This window comes from Protopterus annectens, chromosome 1.part0, assembly GCF_019279795.1.
Source record: "Protopterus annectens isolate FY-2018-M chromosome 1.part0, PAN1.0, whole genome shotgun sequence".
Taxonomy (NCBI): Eukaryota; Metazoa; Chordata; order Ceratodontiformes; family Protopteridae; genus Protopterus; species Protopterus annectens.
In genome coordinates this window covers 1,775,364,162-1,775,383,093 of record NC_056725.1, presented here as the reverse complement: position 1 = coordinate 1,775,383,093, position 18,932 = coordinate 1,775,364,162, and the positions used below count along the sequence as shown (strand labels likewise).

The 18,932-nt window shown below is 43.6% G+C and overlaps 1 protein-coding gene across 1 annotated transcript in view; it reads left to right on the top strand.

The window, feature by feature from the left end:
• The window catches only part of MPC1 (mitochondrial pyruvate carrier 1), a 79,429-nt gene extending 62,720 nt beyond the window's left edge, over window positions 1–16,709 (top strand). Inside the window, exon 5 of the mRNA XM_044069474.1 lies at window positions 16,441–16,709. Within this exon, the coding sequence (XP_043925409.1) occupies window positions 16,441–16,462 (22 nt within the window). The 3' untranslated portion in view covers window positions 16,463–16,709. The remainder of the gene's footprint in view (window positions 1–16,440) is intronic.
• The last annotated feature ends 2,223 nt before the right edge of the window (window positions 16,710–18,932 follow it).

Below are 18,932 nucleotides of genomic sequence, written 5' to 3'. Positions count from 1 at the left end.
ATCCAGTCACTTAGGCAGTCCTGTTCATTTATAGCTCACCGCACAACTATTGCTATGGATGCCTAAGCTGGGGGGGGGGGGGGTTAAAGGCAGTACAATCCAAGGGGTATAATCATAAAGCAGTACTGCAAGCACTTGTGCGCACTCCCACAGGATGATGCAGCAGCTGTAGATGCAGCAGCTGCTATAATTTGAGGCAATCATCCAGGCCGTGGATGAGGGTAAGGTGGTTCACAGCCTGTCTTGACCTCGCAAAGGCTTTCGACACCATCCCCATTCTGGAATTATAGCTAAACTAGATATAAATCCCTACATCACAAGATGGGTTGCCGACTGGCTCACTGATGGAACCCACACTGTTAAAGTTGCGGACTCCAAATCTAATCTCAAAGCAGTGACAAGTGGGAGTACCACAGGGTTCCGTCCTGGGACCTGTCCTGTTTGGTATCTTTGAATTATAAGCTAACACAGAAGGGCTCCTGGCTAATTAAGTTTGCAGATAGTAAAGTCCCCAAATGATTTGGAAATCCCTACAGAAGGGCCTCGCTGAGACAGATGCCTGGTGTCAAGAGCCATGGCCTCTAGCTCAATGCCAAAAAGTGCAGTGTCATCCCCTTTGGTAAAAACTCTGTACCCATGAATTACCACATAGGCAGCAATTTACTTGGCACCGAATGTGTAATAAGAGACCTTGGGACCCAGGTGGAAAGTAGTCTTTCCTTTGATAGTCACATCGCCACAGTAGTCTGGAAGTCCTACATGGCACACCTCATCATAAAAGGGTTCTCCTACAGGAAAGAGGTAATTGTTCCCCTCTACTCTGTACTCATTCTACCCATTATAGAGTAGAACGCCCCTTTTGCGATGTACCTCACAAGGCCACAAGTACCTCGCAGAGGATTACTGGCCTCAAACAAATTCCCTACACTGACTGCCTCAAAACTCCAGCTTTACTCTGTAGCATATCGCCTACTTCGAGGTGATCTCTGCCTAACATATAAAGCTATGTCAAACCCAGAGCTGTTGGACATGCTACACCTAAAGAAATCCCAATCCTTCTGAGCTACACACTCTAGAGACCTAAACCTTGTCACCACAATAAACGCACACTGGAGGGATAGATTCCTGTCGCAGAGACTTTCTATACTCTAACAAGCTACCCATCTGTCAAGCAAAGTTCTTCATTAGCACTCTTCAAGAAAAATCTTGAGTGGATGGGAAATACACCCTGGAGATCACTTCTGTGTCTCTGGACAGTGGCACAGGAAAATAACTCTTGGGTGGTGTAAGCTATGGAACCTTGCTGGCAAGGCTTATGTAGGCCCTTGGGCCGATAGCCTAGTACCTACCTATGAACCTAAGTATAGATACTGAAATGTCTCCACTCATTCCGGTATGTGTGTTGCTTTCTAATGCAGCCCAGGTATTCTGTTTCACTGTTTCCCCATGTGACGCTGGGGAAAGTTTGCTGTGATTCTGCATCCCTGGTCAGATTTGGAAGCTTCATAGAGCTAGCTCTAATACAAAATTTTCTTTGCATTAAGTACCTCTTCCCTTCCACTGAGCCATTTTCAAACCAAAAACCAGAGACTCTTCTTATGGCACCTTTTTGCCTCTAGGTTTTGACTCCCCCTTTTGTATCTTCTAATGAAATCTGGCAGAGACCCTTCAGAAGACTGCAGGGTCAACTGTCTGGAAAAAGTCACCTAGACATTAATTTGCTTAACTAGATTCTCCAATGATATCCAGTAACCCTGTTCACTCTCCATAGTGCTCTTTATTCACCACACCTCCCCTACAGGACTAAGCTAGGTGACTCGCTCCTTCCATGGGTGAGGCGAGCCATGCCTTTAATTGGCTCATTCTGTATGTAGGCATGTATGCATGAAGTCTAGTGATGTGAAGTGGGGGCAAGCTTGGCTTTACGAGGGGGGGGGGCTAGCCTCTTCAGCAGAGTTCCCCTCTTGTGACAGTTATAAAATTCCCTTATATGCTGTCCACCAAAAGACAGCATGCCTCTGCACTCCAAATTCCCCTGTTTACTGCCGTTTGCATATGGCAACACTGGCTTGCTATCCTCTAGCTCAAGTTACACTTGTTGCTCCTGCATGCTGTTAACTTGTGGCAGGCCAGATACTCCTCCCTCCCCAAGATGGCAGGTCACTCCTGCCTTCCCCTGCCAGCTACTACAGGTGCCCAAGATGGCAGGTCATTCCTGCCTTCCCCTGCCAGCTACTACAGGTGCCCAAGCTGCTATTCCAACTTTGGTCACCTGCAACAGTTTGATTTTTATTCCCCCTATTCCATGGTGCTGGCCCTCTACTTAACTCTTGAAAATATTAAAAGGGGAATCTGGTGTTAATCACAGATTGGGCTGCTTCAACAATGAGTTAATGTAGGGATGTACCCTGCCATGGATCTGATGACTGACTAGATTCTAAAGTTTTAGGGTACCTTCCACACCCTAACTGAAGGTCAGTGGTTAGTATACCAGGCTGTCAGAATTTCAGTCTAGCTTCCTTTGCAGCTTTATATCCATTTATTGCTTCAGAGCTGGGTAGAGAAGTACCCTGTTGTGGATCCCCCTCAATGTTTTGAGAAATTTTAAATTGGTTAGTCGTGTTGCTGGGAATTAGGGCTAGTGTTTTGTCACTAAATTTTTTTACCTCCCTTTGCCATTCTTGTCAGGAGGGAAGAGTGATACTTAAGCTCTACCCGCTTGTCTCTTTCCAGTAGAGATGGAGCTCGGTCCCTACCCCTGATCCTTCCACCATTTGCAGGAAGAGTTGGGAGGCTTCATTTTTAGCTGCTTTCTTTCTCTGCCACCAGTGAGTGACACTGCTGTGGCCATAATAGTCATATGTTCATTAGCTCTCTGTCCCTAGAGTGTTCCTCAGGAAGACACCAACAGCAGAGGCAGATGCATCCTCTGCTCAGCTGTCCTTAAGGTTATGGAGAACACTGTGGCCATATAAGGGCAAATGGATGTTCAGGGGGCCACTATCACGCCTGTTTAACAAGTGAAAGGACTGTTCAGTGTACTTTTCCTGGGAGACCTACAAAAATAAGTAATGCTAAACACTGGCATTCTTCACCTGTCCCATTTTAAGCTAGGGCAGGTAAGACTGCTGTGTTTTGCTGCAGTCTGTCTTCCAGTCTTGTATATTCCCTTCATTTAAAAGGTGGAAATTCCCCCCTCGCCAATTCTTGAAAATTGGCACTATACTTGGACTAAGTTCCTACTCCACTCAACTGAAGAGAGAATGTGGAGAAAGTTTTCTGATTTCCCCACCAGCAGAGTTGTTATACTGTTGCCAGAATGGAGTTTCAGTGGGAACAGATTCCCAGCAGAGATTGGAATTTCCCCTGAACCTGCAGCTGTAGAGAATTATTTCCTTGCAGCCAATAGTTTTGTCTGGTAGTTACCAACTGCTGCCTGAAAATCCAAAATTGTGTAAGGTCCTACTATAACCCATGCTTTTTTTTTTAACCCCAAGACCCTTCAGTTCAGGATCTCTCTAAAGCAGAAAAGCAATAGTGGCCTGAAATGGGGAATCTGTCTCCCAGAAAACTATGTATGGGAGGCTTGAAAAGGATCTCCCAAAACAGAAAAGTTAATCTATTTGACTGTGTATGACCCATCTTGTTCCCCCTCCCCAGGCAACACAGTAAAGATTTCCAGGTATAGATTTTTCACTTTTTTGTGGCACTGGATGTCAGATTTGGGCTCTGAATCATTTGAAAGTGCTTCAGCTGGCTGTGGGATTTTCACCAGTCCACCATTGCTGTATTTTTTTTGTTCTGGATCAAATTCCGTCAAGGGGTGACTGTTCTTTCAGATCAAATGGAGAAGTGGTTACTCAATGCTTCTGCAGTTCCCGGATATTTCAGGCACTGATTTTTTACATTTTCAGTTTTCTGCCTTGCTTTAAATACTCTTGAGCTGTAGACAACCATTAAGTGCATAGCACCTGTTATGGCTCATAGCAGGTTACAGAACATTCACAATCTTTCCATATTTAGATGGCTTTGTTGTTTTTGCAGAATTTCAGAGCTGACCTTTGGTAAAACACCTTTCTCAGTCTGGGATTTCAAATGAATCTAGAGATCTTCATTAGACATTAGAAATGCCATCCTGTGATGCAGAACACGACCCAAATAGAATTATGTAATGCAGTTTTACCATTTCCGGTCACTTAAACAACCATCAGGGAGGAGTACTGCATGATTCTATTTCATGGTTTTGACGGTTGTCAATTCCTTCAGCCAAACTTCACATGAGAAATTTAGTGGTAGATCGGTTTTGACCCAGCATTAATACATCCTATCAAATCCCAGTGCTGGGATTTGTAAAAGTACTCTGACATTGGCTGAAGTCTGATTAGGCATTGTACCTTTATTTTGTGGTAGAGTTCCATGCATTGATTACTGCAATGGTGATGACACTGCTGTTATGGTAAGTTGCCTTGAATGAGGTAGCCTTTGGTTCTTTTCCAGGCTGCATCTTTAAAGCTTTCTCAGTGGTGTGCTTTGAATGTTAAAAATTCAAAAGGTACTGCATTGTACTAGGATCCATTCAGTGCTGGAATGTGTACAACTAGAGTTTAGGCAAACTGGCTCTTTTTTGGTCAGCTGGTACAAAGTCTGATTTGGCTGTATTTCTGAGCATGAATTTTGCAAGGCCAGATTATGATGCATTTTAACAAGAGCAGCCTTGTTCAGGAATGTCAACAGGAATTGCATGAACAGTAGCACAGTAATGCTGTGACATTCCAAGCTGAACACCTTTCCAGCAGCAGAGCAAGTTCTTCCCATATGATAGAATATGTGCTGTCCTTTGTAGGTCTGTGGCAAGTTGTATATTGGTAATCTTCCACACGTTTTAATACTGCAGTGGCCCAAATAGCTTACAGCACCAGCCATATGCTATACTTGATCTGCTACAGGATCCGTTTGGAGTTTACTACTAACATCACAATGGAAGCTGTTTGCAGAGCTGGCACTATTGGCTTACAAGATCAGACTGCCTTTTTCCTTCTAGTTTCCTGTAATGGATCACAGGTGTGTACTTTGTGCTGTTTGAAAATTGTAACATCCTCCCTTGTCTGCAGCAGGGACACTAGTTGGCCACTTGGTTTCTAGTGGGCATTGTGCCTGGTAATAGCATTACACTTAATCTGGGTTTCTTTGTTGGATTGTGCAGCTGCTGAAAATATATATCCCCTTTGTACTACCTTATCTCTGATCTGTTTGCTAGCTTAGTCTTCTGCTGAATTGGAGTCCGCAAACAAGTGCAGCATTCAGTATTTCACTCCCTTGAATTTTTACCAAGCCTGTATTTTAAGACCATGTTATAGGTAGAATTTAGTCACCGGGTAAGAAGTACTTGTTTTGTATTAATCATGCCCATTCCTACTTTGTAAAGTGAGTAACCTTAAGTTGGTCAGAAAAGGCAGCAGTTAAAAGGTGCCATAACTGATATTCATTGAACACTGGACTCTCTTGACCCTTGGAGTGTGGGGCCAAATGTACCAGTGCATGCAGTAAACTGGACCCTGAACTTACGGTAGATGTACATGGATGTTTTTTGTTGCATCTGAGGAAATGCTTGGATTTCTTTAACAATTGGTTGTCTGTCTCCTGCCAGGAAGAGCAGACATTATTTTCTGTATGGTTGTTCCATGTTTTCATTATACAGTGGATATTTTGTAGGTACATAACAATGTTTGACTACTGAAGTAGTTCTAAAGCTCAAGATTCCCCCACCCCACTCTTGTGACATGCCCAGCCCCCTAGTATGTTGGTGTACCATTATAAGAAGGGTGTCTGCCTAAGCACATTTTCTTGCTGCAGTTCATGAAAGCAGATACCCTCCACTGGTTGCATTTAGCCCCTCCATGTAGTTGGTTTGCTTTGGAGTGTGAGGTTCCAAAACAGGGTGCTTCATGCCCCTCCACACCCACTCTAGTTTTTGACTTGGTGTTATTTTCCTTGTGAAAAGATGGATTACCTCTGCATCTTTTCCTTTGGTGCAGATCATGTTGATCAGTTTCTCACCAAGAAAACCTCAAGGAGTAGGCTTTGTTCCATGTCAGAATACCTAGATGTGAAGGGACTTAAGGCCTTGATGCAAGCCACTGTGGCAATCTCCTGATTGTCATTGCCTTTTTTTTTCCAAATTCCCCAATTTTGAAAATGAAGAGGACATTGGAATTGGCCTGGGTGTGCTGGTTCAGATGAGCTTTGTCTCTGGATTACATACATTTTGCTGCTCAGTCGTCTGAAACCCCACTGCAGGTTGCCATGGCTGAATAACTGGGCACATTTGGGCCACTCCAGTGCAAGGGTTTGCTTCAGCTCCCTGGTATGTGCTTTAGAGGCCAATATGGTCACTTGATCAACTGAAGGAAATGATATCTTTCATGGGGAAGAAGTGAACATGTTGGATTTAAGTCTGGCCTTTCCACACCCAACCTAAAACTTCCAGGACGAATGCCATAGTGAAAAGTCTGCCTTCTGGCAGATGTCATATAAACAAGTGCCATTCTTCTATGTTCCCTGTCGGTGATTTCAGCTGGTCCAAAGCACTGCACTCCAGTGTCTGGGGTCTCTCCTAAGAGGACAGGAAGGTAAAGGGGTGGAACAGAAGTAATGTCTTCCAGTCTGGAGAGGCATTTGTGTACCGTCTCTCTCCTCGGGGATTCTTCAAATGAAAGCAGGGAAAAGCCTGTGGTTCAAAGATTCTGCATCTCTTGGGCCTGGATGCAGGGAAAATGGTGCCCTTTCCTCCCAGTTTTGAGGATGCCTTTTTGGCAGACTCCCTTGAACCCATTTACCATGACAACAGAGAATCTCTTCTGTGGCAAGACTTTCACAAGCACCTGTAGGAGTCCCACTGAGTGAGACTGCTGCAGTGTCCAGAGAAGGGCCCAAGTTGGTTACTCCTTACCTTTTTCCAATGAGAGATTTGGACAAATTTTTTGCTTCTCCCACTGGGACATGAGTAGCTTCTTCACACTCCACCTTTGAAATGGCATCAAATGTGCCCATGAGTGCACAACCATTCCCAACTTGCAGGAGAAAAAGTAGGACATATACCCCTTCTTCCTTCCCTACCTGGTGTTATCACTACTGGAGCCAGTAACTAAAGTGTTTGGATCGCATTTTAAAGGCTGTATCCTTGTACCATTGAGTTGTGCTATAGCTCTGAAAAGTCCATGCATCATTACACTAGTCTTCAGGCCTGACTCGGACATGTGAACCATTTCCAGATTGCTCTCTTGGAGCACCAGAGACTGAGATCATGTCCTTTTGATTTGAGGTCTATGGGCAGACACTTAAAATACTCAGTGTTGTTGCTGAGTTTATAGCAACTTTTTTAACCATGGGCTCTATCCAGTAAGGGGCTTTTCATATAAGCTCCATTTTTAGATTTGTTACAAGATGTATAGGGGTGCGAAAGCTTGTTAAGAGGGAAGCACTGAAAATGGTAGATATCTGGAGACTTGTATCTTTTGGATCCATGCTACACAGTGCCTTCAGGGTGTACTAGTTACTTGCACAAGGGGTGTGATTCCTTCTTGGTTAGACTGATGGTAAAAGGTTTTTGTGGATGCTAGATCTTGTTGATCCTTCTGCCAAAGATCTAGTAAATTGAGTTGGGCATAAGTCTCTTTTTTTTTTTAACTCAGTTTGGCAGCTAAGGCTTAATTACTGGAGGGGGGGGTTGGATAGGAAAAAATTTCCACACAGCCCATCTATTCAAGAGTGTAAAAATCTGCTTAAAGATGAGTAGGGAATACAGGACCATAATGGTTGCTAGAATCCCTTAAATTTGAAGAGAGCAGTGTTGCAAGATCAACCTGATCAACCTGCTTGCATGTAGGTTAAGGTGAGTAGAGGTTGCGTACAGGGAGTGTTTTGAAAGTGGATGAAATGAAGCCTTCAGGAGGCATACACCTCTTGTATGCCATTCTCACAAGCTTCCAAAACTATGGCTTTACAATTAAAGTAGATTCACATTTGAAGATGGAAGAGGAGATGCGTAGGGGGAAAGGAGCAATTCAGATGGTCTGGTTCTGAAGTAAATGCCTAAAGGGGAAAGTCCCCAGGTGAGACTGGCTTGGTGTGTAAGCTACTATAGAGTAGTCACCAGTTTAGAGTTCAATATCATTGAGAGTTCTACTGGCACATTGCTAGTACCAAAGATAGTTGATTGTAGTGGTGCTGCCAAAACCTGAAAATGACTCATTGTTAGGGGAATTTTTCCACTCCAAAGCCAAGCTATGTACAAATATCCTAGCAGATACAGCGTAGACTACTCTTCATTCTCACAAATACAGCATGAAGTGCTTCTCTAATGCATCACTCCATTGGGCTTTATAAAATGAGGATCCAGCATGTAACAGGGTCATACTCTGCTTTTTTTTTTTTACTCTTATGTAAGAGAAAAGGTTGTGATGTGCCACACTTTGTATTTTCACTGGCAGTTTGTCCAGTAAAACCAACTTCAAAAATGGCTCTTGTCTTTTTATTGCTTTTTGTATTCACACTACCCCCATCTTCCTCAATGGTTGACTTTTTTAATAAAATTTCAATTCCTACTTCATTTTATATTTTATCTTTATTTTTTTCTTCAAACTGTTTTATCTTACCCCATCCATGTCTTTGTTTTTCAAATAGCAAAGTTCCCAGCATTGTCCCCTCAAGACACTTAATACCCAAAACAGGTTTATTGATGTCAAGAAAACCAGATTTAAAGTCAAGCCTCCCTTTTGATTTGGATTCTACCTTTTTCCCCCAGTAGTCCAGTGATTCACTTTCATGCAACTTGGAAATGGTACCTGCTTAAAGATATACCCCCCCCCCCATGTTAAGGGCAATGAAACAATTGCCAACAATCTAACCACTTTTGTAGCTCTTGGAACTTCTCTCAATTGTTTCCTTTGGTTAGGAACAAAACAGCAACTCTTAATGTTGCTCTCTCTAGTGAAATTCCTGGTATACTTGCCACTTCTGAAACTCTTACCCTTACCTTTGCCTTGTAACTAATTCTACTGTGCCAAGAATTTGTTCTGCTCTGATCTCATCCAGTGTTGGTGTTTTGCTATTAAAACCAAATTTGCACAAGTTTAAAATTAGTGCAGGGAAAGGTACCATCAACCACCCTCCATCTGATTTTATACATTTCTTATCTCATTACAACTGCAAACAAGCACATGCTCAGTGGGCAACAACACCGGTTTCCTAGCCATCTGTTAACCTACAGAGATGCAAGAGAAATTGTCCATATTTTTGTGTTTCTACATCTGAGGTGTAGAACCATCTGGGCTTTGTTTCAGCCCTCCCTTAGGCTGATCTGGGATTTAGACGGGGCTTTTACCAATTTGGGTGATGGTAGCTGGGCATCAAACAGTGTTTTTCCACATTGGACAGATGGGAGAGAACCAAGAGCCCCAAGCCACAGACTTGTGTTGCTGGAGTAGCATTTTCTTTGTACCTCTAGCCATCTGTTGAAATATGCAAACCTCTGATTCTGTGGGTGCTACAGGCAGGGCAACAAACTTGCATGTTCCTGTACAAAATGGCATTCTAGAGTTTCTTCTACCCCCCCCCCCCCTAGATCAGGCTGAATTCCCTCAAATGCAGCTTTAGTGCTATCTTTATTTAAAAAAAAAAAAAAGCCTAGTGTGCCTTTGCTTTCTGCTTCCTTGCTCGGGAATTGGGGCTCTGTTGGTACAAGGCCAAATATCCTTTAATTCTTGCCTGGTCTGCATCCTTGGATGTCTACAGTCTTTCCTGTGACCATATTGGGGGGGGGGTCTTCTAGTTCTCCCTGCTAGCTGAGCTAGCAGGACTGACAACCATCTTCCCATTTTTCCTTGCCATACTTTTCATTTATGGCAAAGCTGTTTGGGCAGGTCCAGGCTCTTGCCTTTGAGTGATGGGGCTTATTGCCATCCTTTAAAATGGCTGTGTGGTTTTGAATGTTCCACTCTTGAAGGCTCCTGAGCCTCTCTCCTCCTTGCATATGAAAGTTTAAAAGGGTGTCTTTTGACACTCTGATCTGTGGATTGGTGGTCAATCTGTGTGAGGATGTACTTTTGAGGTCTTATTCTCTGGAGCAAACCTAACTTTTTATAGACTTGCAGCTCTCCATTCTGGTTGAATTTCCCTTGCAGAGGACCCAGACCTTAAGTTTGCTGTATGGACCAGGATGCAGGTTGGACGAGCTGTCTCCTGTAAAGTTTAAATGTTCCCTTAAGGTCACACCATCTGCATCAAAGGATGGACTCTGGCCTTAACCCTTGATAGGATGGCTTGCCAAACTTGAATGAGTCTTCCCTTCATTGTTACTGGATTTCATTGTTACTGGATTTTTGAGGTTCTTTGAAGTTCCCCTTAAGGTCTTAAGAGCTAGAGCTTGGCTCTGCATGGGTATTAATACAGTTTAAGTGAAGCATGGCTTTCATACTCTTCTAGAGTTCTGTCTAGAGCATTGCATGTTCTACTTTATCAGCTCCTTTCTTTGGAAAGTTTTGCTGTAACATGTTCTCCAGTTGTGGAGTGTTTGAAGGAAACAGGCTTGCAACTTCTGGGATACTTGTGGTCCTCAATTTTCCCCTTTTAGTAAAGGGAAGAAGTTTGCTACTTTGGCTTGGTGTCCTCACACATTCTACATGTTTAATTTGGGACGCAGTTGATTTCTTCCTGAAACTTTGTGGCAGAGTGTAGGATGCAGATAGTTTTGAGCAGGACACAATCTATGGAATCGTACAAGAGTTGGGGTAGGGATATTTCTGCAGCAGCTGATCTGTTCTTTGACATCTTTCCATAAGTGTCCAGTTGGGCTTTGCACTTGCTCCTTGGGTGCTGGGTAAAGACAAATCACTTGAGTCACTGATTTCTCTTCCACCTGTGTAGCTGTCTGAACTTCCCTGTGCCCCCCCTTCAATTTCATTCCTTGTGCAGTGTAGGATTGTGGACCATTTTCTGTCTGGCAAAGCATTCCCCCTTGATCAAACTGCATCTCATTGTATTTTTAGCAAGTCTCCATCCTTCAGATAATTAACTTCACATGACTGCTCTCCTTTTTGGTCCACTGCCACGTTTTATGTGGGCTAATCTAGTTTTCTCATACCTACAGGCCCTGGTTTTGGATTTATAGGAGAGGAGAGTTTCCAGGAGATCTTCTGCTCTAGAAGGCATTGGTTCTGTCCTTGAGCCGGTCCCAAAAACTAGTATGATTGGGGTTTCTGCACTTGTCTGAGAAGACTGCATAGGAGGTTTATCCTGCAAGACTGCATTTGATGGATTAATGGCTTGCCTCAGTCTAAATGAACAAATTGTCTCCCACAATTTGGACTGCTTTGTGCCAGATGGCAAACTGCTGACACCGTTAGTGTTTCACTGTTGCAGTCATCGCACTTGGGTTATCTGCCTGCAGGTAGCCCTCAGTCGGCCCAAATACCAGAGTCTTGGGATTTCTTTGTCTGATGCTGTTGCCTCTTCCATGACATCAGGGATATAAAACATGCAGCCAACACCATTACATCAGTCTTTCTTGCGAACTGCTTCTGCTTCAGGCTCCTTGACAAGTGCTGGTCGGCCGCTACCTGAAATTTTCATTTTCAAGAGTTTCAAACTTGACGTCTTCTAAAGCAGGTACCCCGTTGACATGTTGGAGCAAGAAAAAAAGGATCAAAGTCCAAAATTGTCCTGCCGGAAAACAAATGCCTCAGATTTTCATTCTTACTGCATCACCGGTTTAGGCCCAGACCACTGTCCCTCGCTGTCAGTTTTCTGCCTTGTTTAATGCCTGAACTATTTGTTGTCTGGCTATCTTTGTCTATAAATTCTTTCACACTCATTCTCCATATTCCAAAATGGATTTGATAAGCCATCAGACTACTGATCTTCCAAAAAAACAGACCGCAAGGGTCCAAAACTGCTGATGCTTCCATTAAGCTAGTTGCCACTCTGCCAGTACTCTGGCACCTTTGCAGTGCAGCCCCTGATGCCTGCTTCTACAGATTTGTAGGCCTCGGACACATTTGGAGACTGAGATGCTGCTTCGACTATGGAACCTACAGATGTCTCTACCTTGAATGGGTTTGGAGCACCAGCTTCTGAGGGTGTATCCAACCTACCAATGTTGGCATTAAACCGACGACTTCGTTTTTTAGGCGAGCTAAAAATACCAAGTTTCTCAGGCCAAGAGTATGCACTACACCTAGAAAACTGACAACCAAAGTGCATGCACAGGCTCCAATGCCACAAAAAACAAATGCTTAGAATGGCTGAAGACCTTATTACTGTATGTGAAGCTAGCCCTCCCCTGCAAAAAGACAAAATGGAGTTTCCTTCTGATTCTACAGACAGAGTTTGATTACTCTGACCCTTCTGATTACCAGGACATACCTTTATCAACCTATGAGGATTTAGATGCAGAGGAATCATTTCCACTGCCTCCCCTTTTGGTGAAACCTTGCATACTTTGAGAGCATTTCCACTGGGAATGTGAGGACTACCCTCAGTCCAAAAACTCTCTGAATATTTAGTTGCCTCAGCACAGGCCTCTAGCTATACCCCCTGTCCTGGATATTGTAGATGTCTTCATTGAATCCAGTCTTACTCGAGACACTTTACCACTGGCCACTAGAAAACCTAACTGGTACTAGAGTACCAGACTCAAATTTCCTGCTGCGGATCCAGAGAATTTCCCAGGGACCTGAAGGCATTAAGGCTACTACAGCCAAAAACCCTACCCCTTCACGTCAAAGCAAAATTGCTAGACGCTCCTTTAAATCAGGACTGTTTGGCACCAAAGCAGAAGTTCTTAAAGATGGAAGTGAAAGCTAAATCTATGCAACTTTCTAATTCTTACAGGTGCAGCCACCTAGATTCAGTAGACATTGCCCTACTAAAAACTGATCCTTCCCAGCCCCTTCCAGGCCTTCTCAGCCCAAACCCAGGGGAAATGGGCCACCAAGACTATCTCTGGGTATGCAGAGATCTAAACAATGGAGTGCTCCCACCTCAAAAACGGGGAGTGGTAAGCTACCCCCTTATGGAAGATCACAATGACCCAGCCCTGCCCAATTACTTGCTCCCCTAGGAGGAAAACTTGCCCTTCATGCGAAATACTGGATATCTATTATTCAGAACCCTATGTTTCAAGGCTCTGTGCACTATCAATTATTTGCACTTTCCTTTGGCTTGTCTACTGTGCCAGAGAAATATCCAAGTTTTCCCATACTTGGGACAATTGCCTGATTTCAGGCAGACAGCCAGGAATTGCTACTTCAGCACCTGGCATTTGTAAAACAATTCCTGACTTCATTGCGGTATACCAATGAAAAGAAATCACAACTGGTGCCCAGTCAAATATATTACTGGGAGCAAGCTTGAATATCTTCCCAGATGGCATTTCACTCCAGAAAAACTGGTCTATTTGACCAACTACTTTAAACAAATGGCCACCAAAACCCAGCTATCTGCAAGGAAAATACTGCAAGCCCTAGGGTTCATGGCCTCATGCATTCTGCCAATTCCATATGCAAGACTGCATATGAGGAAACTTCAGTGGTACTTGGTGTCACCATTCTCAGGACCTGGAAACATCATACCTTGTCTAAGGGCAGAAGCATGCAGCCACAAAAGGACTGCCTTTCACTCTTGACAACAGATGCATTGGACTATGCATGGGGGGGCTCATATGCCAGGCAAATGCATTCAGGGTAAGTGGAGTCGACAAATTCTCCTGCATATCAAGAAATGCTATCTGTACAGAATACTCTGACAGCCTTTAGATACCTAATCCTTCCAGGACAACTGCTAAGTCACTGCAGTTATGTTGTACATAAAACCAGCAGGGGGGAGCCCACTGTTACCCACTCTGCACATTTGTCATGGCCCTGTGGAACAGCCTTGAGCAACTAAGTGCACCTACAAGCTCAATTCCTGCCAGGCAAACAAGTCATTGGTAGACAACTTAAGCAGAAATCTCCTGGACCCACACAAGTGGAAATTGGAGCCCAACTCTTTCAGCCTTCTAATCTAGAGGTGGGGGACACCAGCAGTGGACCTCTTTGCCTCCCCCAAAAACCACCAATTGAACAATTTCTACAGCAGGGCCTGGAGGGTGGATGTCCTATCCTTCAAGTAGGAAAACCTCTCTCAATTTACACTTTTCTCCCTCTGCCCCTCAAAAGTACTACTCAAGATGAAACTGGACAGGCCAAGCGCAATTCTTATTGCCCCAGCACTGGTACCCACTCCTACACAGTCTAACAGTGCCACCTAGCACCTCCATCAATTTCCCCTGCTGTCTCAGCAGGAGGGACAGATTTTACATCCACAGTTGCAAACCCCAAACCTTGCAGCCTGGCTTATCCCCTGAATACACCACCAGCAAGCCTCAGCAAACTGGTGCTGGACATCATTCTTGAGGCCAAAAGACTTGGTACCAGGAAATACTATGCTGAAAAGTGGAAAAGATGTTGTTGAAATCTGTCTCAAAGGACACAGCAGTGCCCTCCTTACCTCAAATCCTTGATTACTTAGCAGAGCTACTGCAGAGGCCTATCCTTAAGATGCATTCCTCTGCCATCTCAGCTCATTACAATACTGAGCCACCTCTATTTTCTCACCCTTTCAAACAGTTCCTTAGAGGGGCTAACAACTTAAGGCCCCCAGGAGAGCTACCACCCCTGCCTGGGACCTTAACTTTGTATTGGAAAAGCTCACGCTTCCCCCTTTTGAACCTGCTGCTTCAGCAGAGTTAAAATTCCTCTCTTGGAAAACAGCCTTGCTTGTAGCCATAACATCAAGAAGTGTCTGAGTTATAGGCACTAATGGCTGTGGAACCCTTCATTATTTTCCATGCTGACAGGGTTTCCCTCAGAAGTTACCCGTCCTTTATGCCCAAGATGTCCAGTGTGGCTCTAAATCAATCCATACATTTGCCAACCTACCCTAATCCTCAGAATAAAGGGGAAATTATCCTGTACTCCTTGGATGTACACAGAAAAGTCTGGTTCTACCTTGACTGGACTAAACCTTTCAGTAAATCTGACCAGCTGCTAGTCAGCTTTGCTACAGGGGCAGAGGGCAAGGCCATTTCAAAGCACACAATTTCCAAATGGATAGCACACCATCTATTTCTGCTACAAGCACCATGGAAAACCTACCCCACAGGGGGCAGAACATTCCACTAGGGCTTCCACCTCTACAGCTTTTCTCAGGGGAGTCCCTACCAGGGACATTCTGGAGTTCTGTACACACCTTCACCAAGCATTACCACTTATATTTTTTTCTAAATCCAGAGTTGGGTTTGCTACAGCAGTCTTGCAAGGCTGCTAGCCTGCCCTAACACTTATTGACTACCTCCACCATTCCTCAGCTTTGTGAATCAACCAAAGTGTGATGACTGCAACAGTGAAACGCTAAGAACATAGTACAGTTGTGAACAAAGTTTGAACTCGCTGGAAGCAGCAAGCAAAAAGTACAGTCGTGTACACTTACCATAAATGTAGATGTTAATGTATTCACTGCAGTCCTGGTGTTCTCTCTCTCCTACCTATCCTTTCTATGGCCATTCTTAATGGCAGTGGTATTTACTTTTTTTTTACTGGTGGTGGTCCACACCCTTTTAATAGCTTCCTATTTGGGAGGGCTCCTGACAATTTGGGGCAAGAAAAACTGATGTAATATCTGCTGCATGTTTATACCCCTGACCTCTTCATGGAAGAGGCGACTGCATCTGATGCAGAAATCCCAAGACTCTGGTATTTCGGCCGACTGAGGGCTACCTGCAGGCAGATGACCAAATTGTGATTACTGCAGCAGTGAATAGACTTAACATCTACATTTATGGTAAGTGTACACAACTTACTTTTTGCTTGCTGCTTCCAGTGAGTGCAAATTTTGTTCACCTGTTTCTTCTCATGGTGCCATCTTTCACGGGATGTTGAGTCCTTGGCTGAAATGTGATTTCAGACCAGACTGCCTTAGTTTGGTACTATGTAGTTTTGGACTTCTGCTCAATTGTTAAAATTTCACTCCACCAGAGAACCCATCAAAAAGGTTCCTTGCTGAAGAAAGTCCTGTGAATAGGACTCCTTAGTCAGGCATGCCCTTCCTCCTGCAGATGATCCCTAAAAGTATCCTTAGCATCCCAACTTGCCAGTGGGGGTGTGCTTACTAATGACTAGGGGGTGTGCACTGGTGAATAACTGAAATGTGTACTGCCCTTGACGTTTGTGTAATCTAGTGCATCCATTCCAGTGTATGGGAGCTTTGAGATGACTGACTGAAAATGAGGGTGTTAGATAAACTGAAAATGAAGGCAAGATGAGAATTTTATTTTAGACCTGTACATTTGTTTGGAAAAGCTTGCTGTGTAACCAGAAACTAGTTTATGGATTTCTGTTTTTACAGGCTTGAAAAGAAGGAAAAGTAAGCTTGCATCCTGCAGAATCAAAGACTTGCCAACCAAAGGACATCTGTGTCGGAATACAGACTTGACAGTAACAGCACAACCTCAGGACACATTGTTAAACAAAGACCATTTGATATTTTAACTGACAGTAGTTGCCTGTACACTGTAGCCTCTAAGTGGGCACTGAGGTGGTACAGAAGTTGTAAACTTGTTTAAACTTTGTATATTTGGCTTCTTTGATGTAAGTTATTAAAGATATTTAAGCCAGTGTAGTTTGTTGCTTAAATGGTGTAATGGAAAGTAACTTCATAGGCTATTCTATAATAGGCTTGCAGTTCAGGACTGGACTTGAGTGCAGGTGGTCGTTTTTATCCTGAGTAGAGTGGGAAAAGGACTAAGGAGTTCCTTTTATGGCACAGCCTGGTAATACACTTGTACGAAAAGGTAAGTCTCATTCCTCCCCAGCACCAGCAGAAATCCTGATATGGTTATTCAGCTTTCTAGTCTAATGCATGAACATTTGGCCACAGTGGCATTTTGATAAGTGGTTGAGGACACAAGTTATTGGAATAAAATAACTGCAGTGGGTGTCCATCTTCTCTCCATTTTCTTTACATTCCCATTGAGCAAACATGCTTTCTCCATACACCACAAAATGAAACTGGAAAGCCATGTAAAGTGTGAAAGAGCAGCAGTTCTGATGGCATTTTCTTAACTGGCAAGTAAAGATATTAACCTCTTTCTTTTACATGACATGCTTAGAAGTGAGAAGTTACTTTCATTTTTTTCTGGATATAAAAGTCTGCCTATAGTGAGATAGCTGGCTGCTTTGCAAAGGATCTGCACCTCTTTTACCAAGCTTTATCCTTTGCTGTCCCACAGTGCTGGAATCTATTTGGACATTGGGCCTAGAAGTTGCCACATGTTGATGTGGCTGTACTCCAGGGATCTCAAACTTGCTGCCAGCGGCTCTCAGGCAGCTTTCAAACCAGTATAATTGTAGATGGGGAACCTACTACACTACTTTTCTAACTACACTGCATTTTTTGTCTTGGAGATGTCCTTTTCCTGATCATACAGCAGTAGTGGTTTGTGTCCACCCACTGTACCCAATGCCAGGAGTCTTAAATGCCCAGATCTGAGGTTCTGCAACTTTAAAACATTTGTAGGTGTAGTTAGAGATGCTGTTTCAGAGCAATGACAGTACTCCCTCAATACATGGGTGTAGTGTTTCACATCTTTCAGACCTGCTGTCAGTTGCGGGGGAGTCTTTATCAAGGATATAATCAACTCTGGATATATCAACTCCTAGAACTAGCTAGGAAGTGGTAATCTGTCTTTATCTAGAACACTCTCTATGCCTCCTGAACATAGTGGCTATATTAACACTAGCTGAAATCCCCATTACACACAGGACCTTTCTATTGGGAATTTTACAATATCCTATAAAGTGACCTACACAGGCTTTGTTCTGCATGCCCAAAACATCCTTTGCATAAATGCTAACATGTTATCTCTCCCTTACAGATTTAACCATCCTACTAATGGTCCTGATACTGATTTTATAATTCTCCCAAACATGGCCACTTGCACATCTCCATCTGTATCATTCTGCCTCGTTAACAGATCTCATCTGTATCATTCTACCTTGTTGAATCAAACCATAGATTAAAGTAATGCTTGTGTAAATGCCAGTGTTTTTTGGAGTTCTCAAAAGGCAAACTTAATTACTTGACCTAAATTCCACTTAATCCTTGTCCTATTCACTTGCTGCAGTATTCTTAACCTGAGGGATCTCCCACCTGAAGGAAACCAGACATTGGCCAGTATATACAAGTCTTGTACTATAGGTATGTGGGACATAGCATGTAGGCTGCTGTCTGACATGGGCAGTAAAAGCAGCATATACATGTACCATCCACAGAACTCTTCAGCTGCCAGTCGGAGCACCATTCTAACCATCTGTCAGATTTCAGCATTTGCAACTTCAGCCCTGTTGGGGAATATTTTCTATTACTACTGTTTTGGTTATGTCCTCCAAGAAGGGCAAGTGCCAGTGTGGAAGACAAATTCTACACACTACATTCAGTATGTTTAGGCCCTAACCATGACCATAAGTTCTGTAGCATTTAACAGTCCTGAAGTAACTTTCCTTTTGCTGTTTACAGAACCAACCGTTTTTAAGTTAGCTTGGCATTTGGAGAGTACCTCTGCATCCACCTTGCCAGTGAAGCACAAGAAACCTTGGCCTGCAGCTTCTGTTATCCTCCATCAGACGTTTCTCCCAAGGTGTTCCTCATCGGGGAGGTTTGTCCAACTTAAGGCACTGATTCACAAGCTTAGCCCAGATGTTTCACTGTTGCGGTCATCACATTTTGGTTATCTGCCTGCAGGTAGCCCTCAGCCAGCCTGAATACCAGAGTCTTGGATTCCTACATTGGATGCTGTCTCCATGTCATCAGGGGTATAACATGCAGCCGATGCCATTATA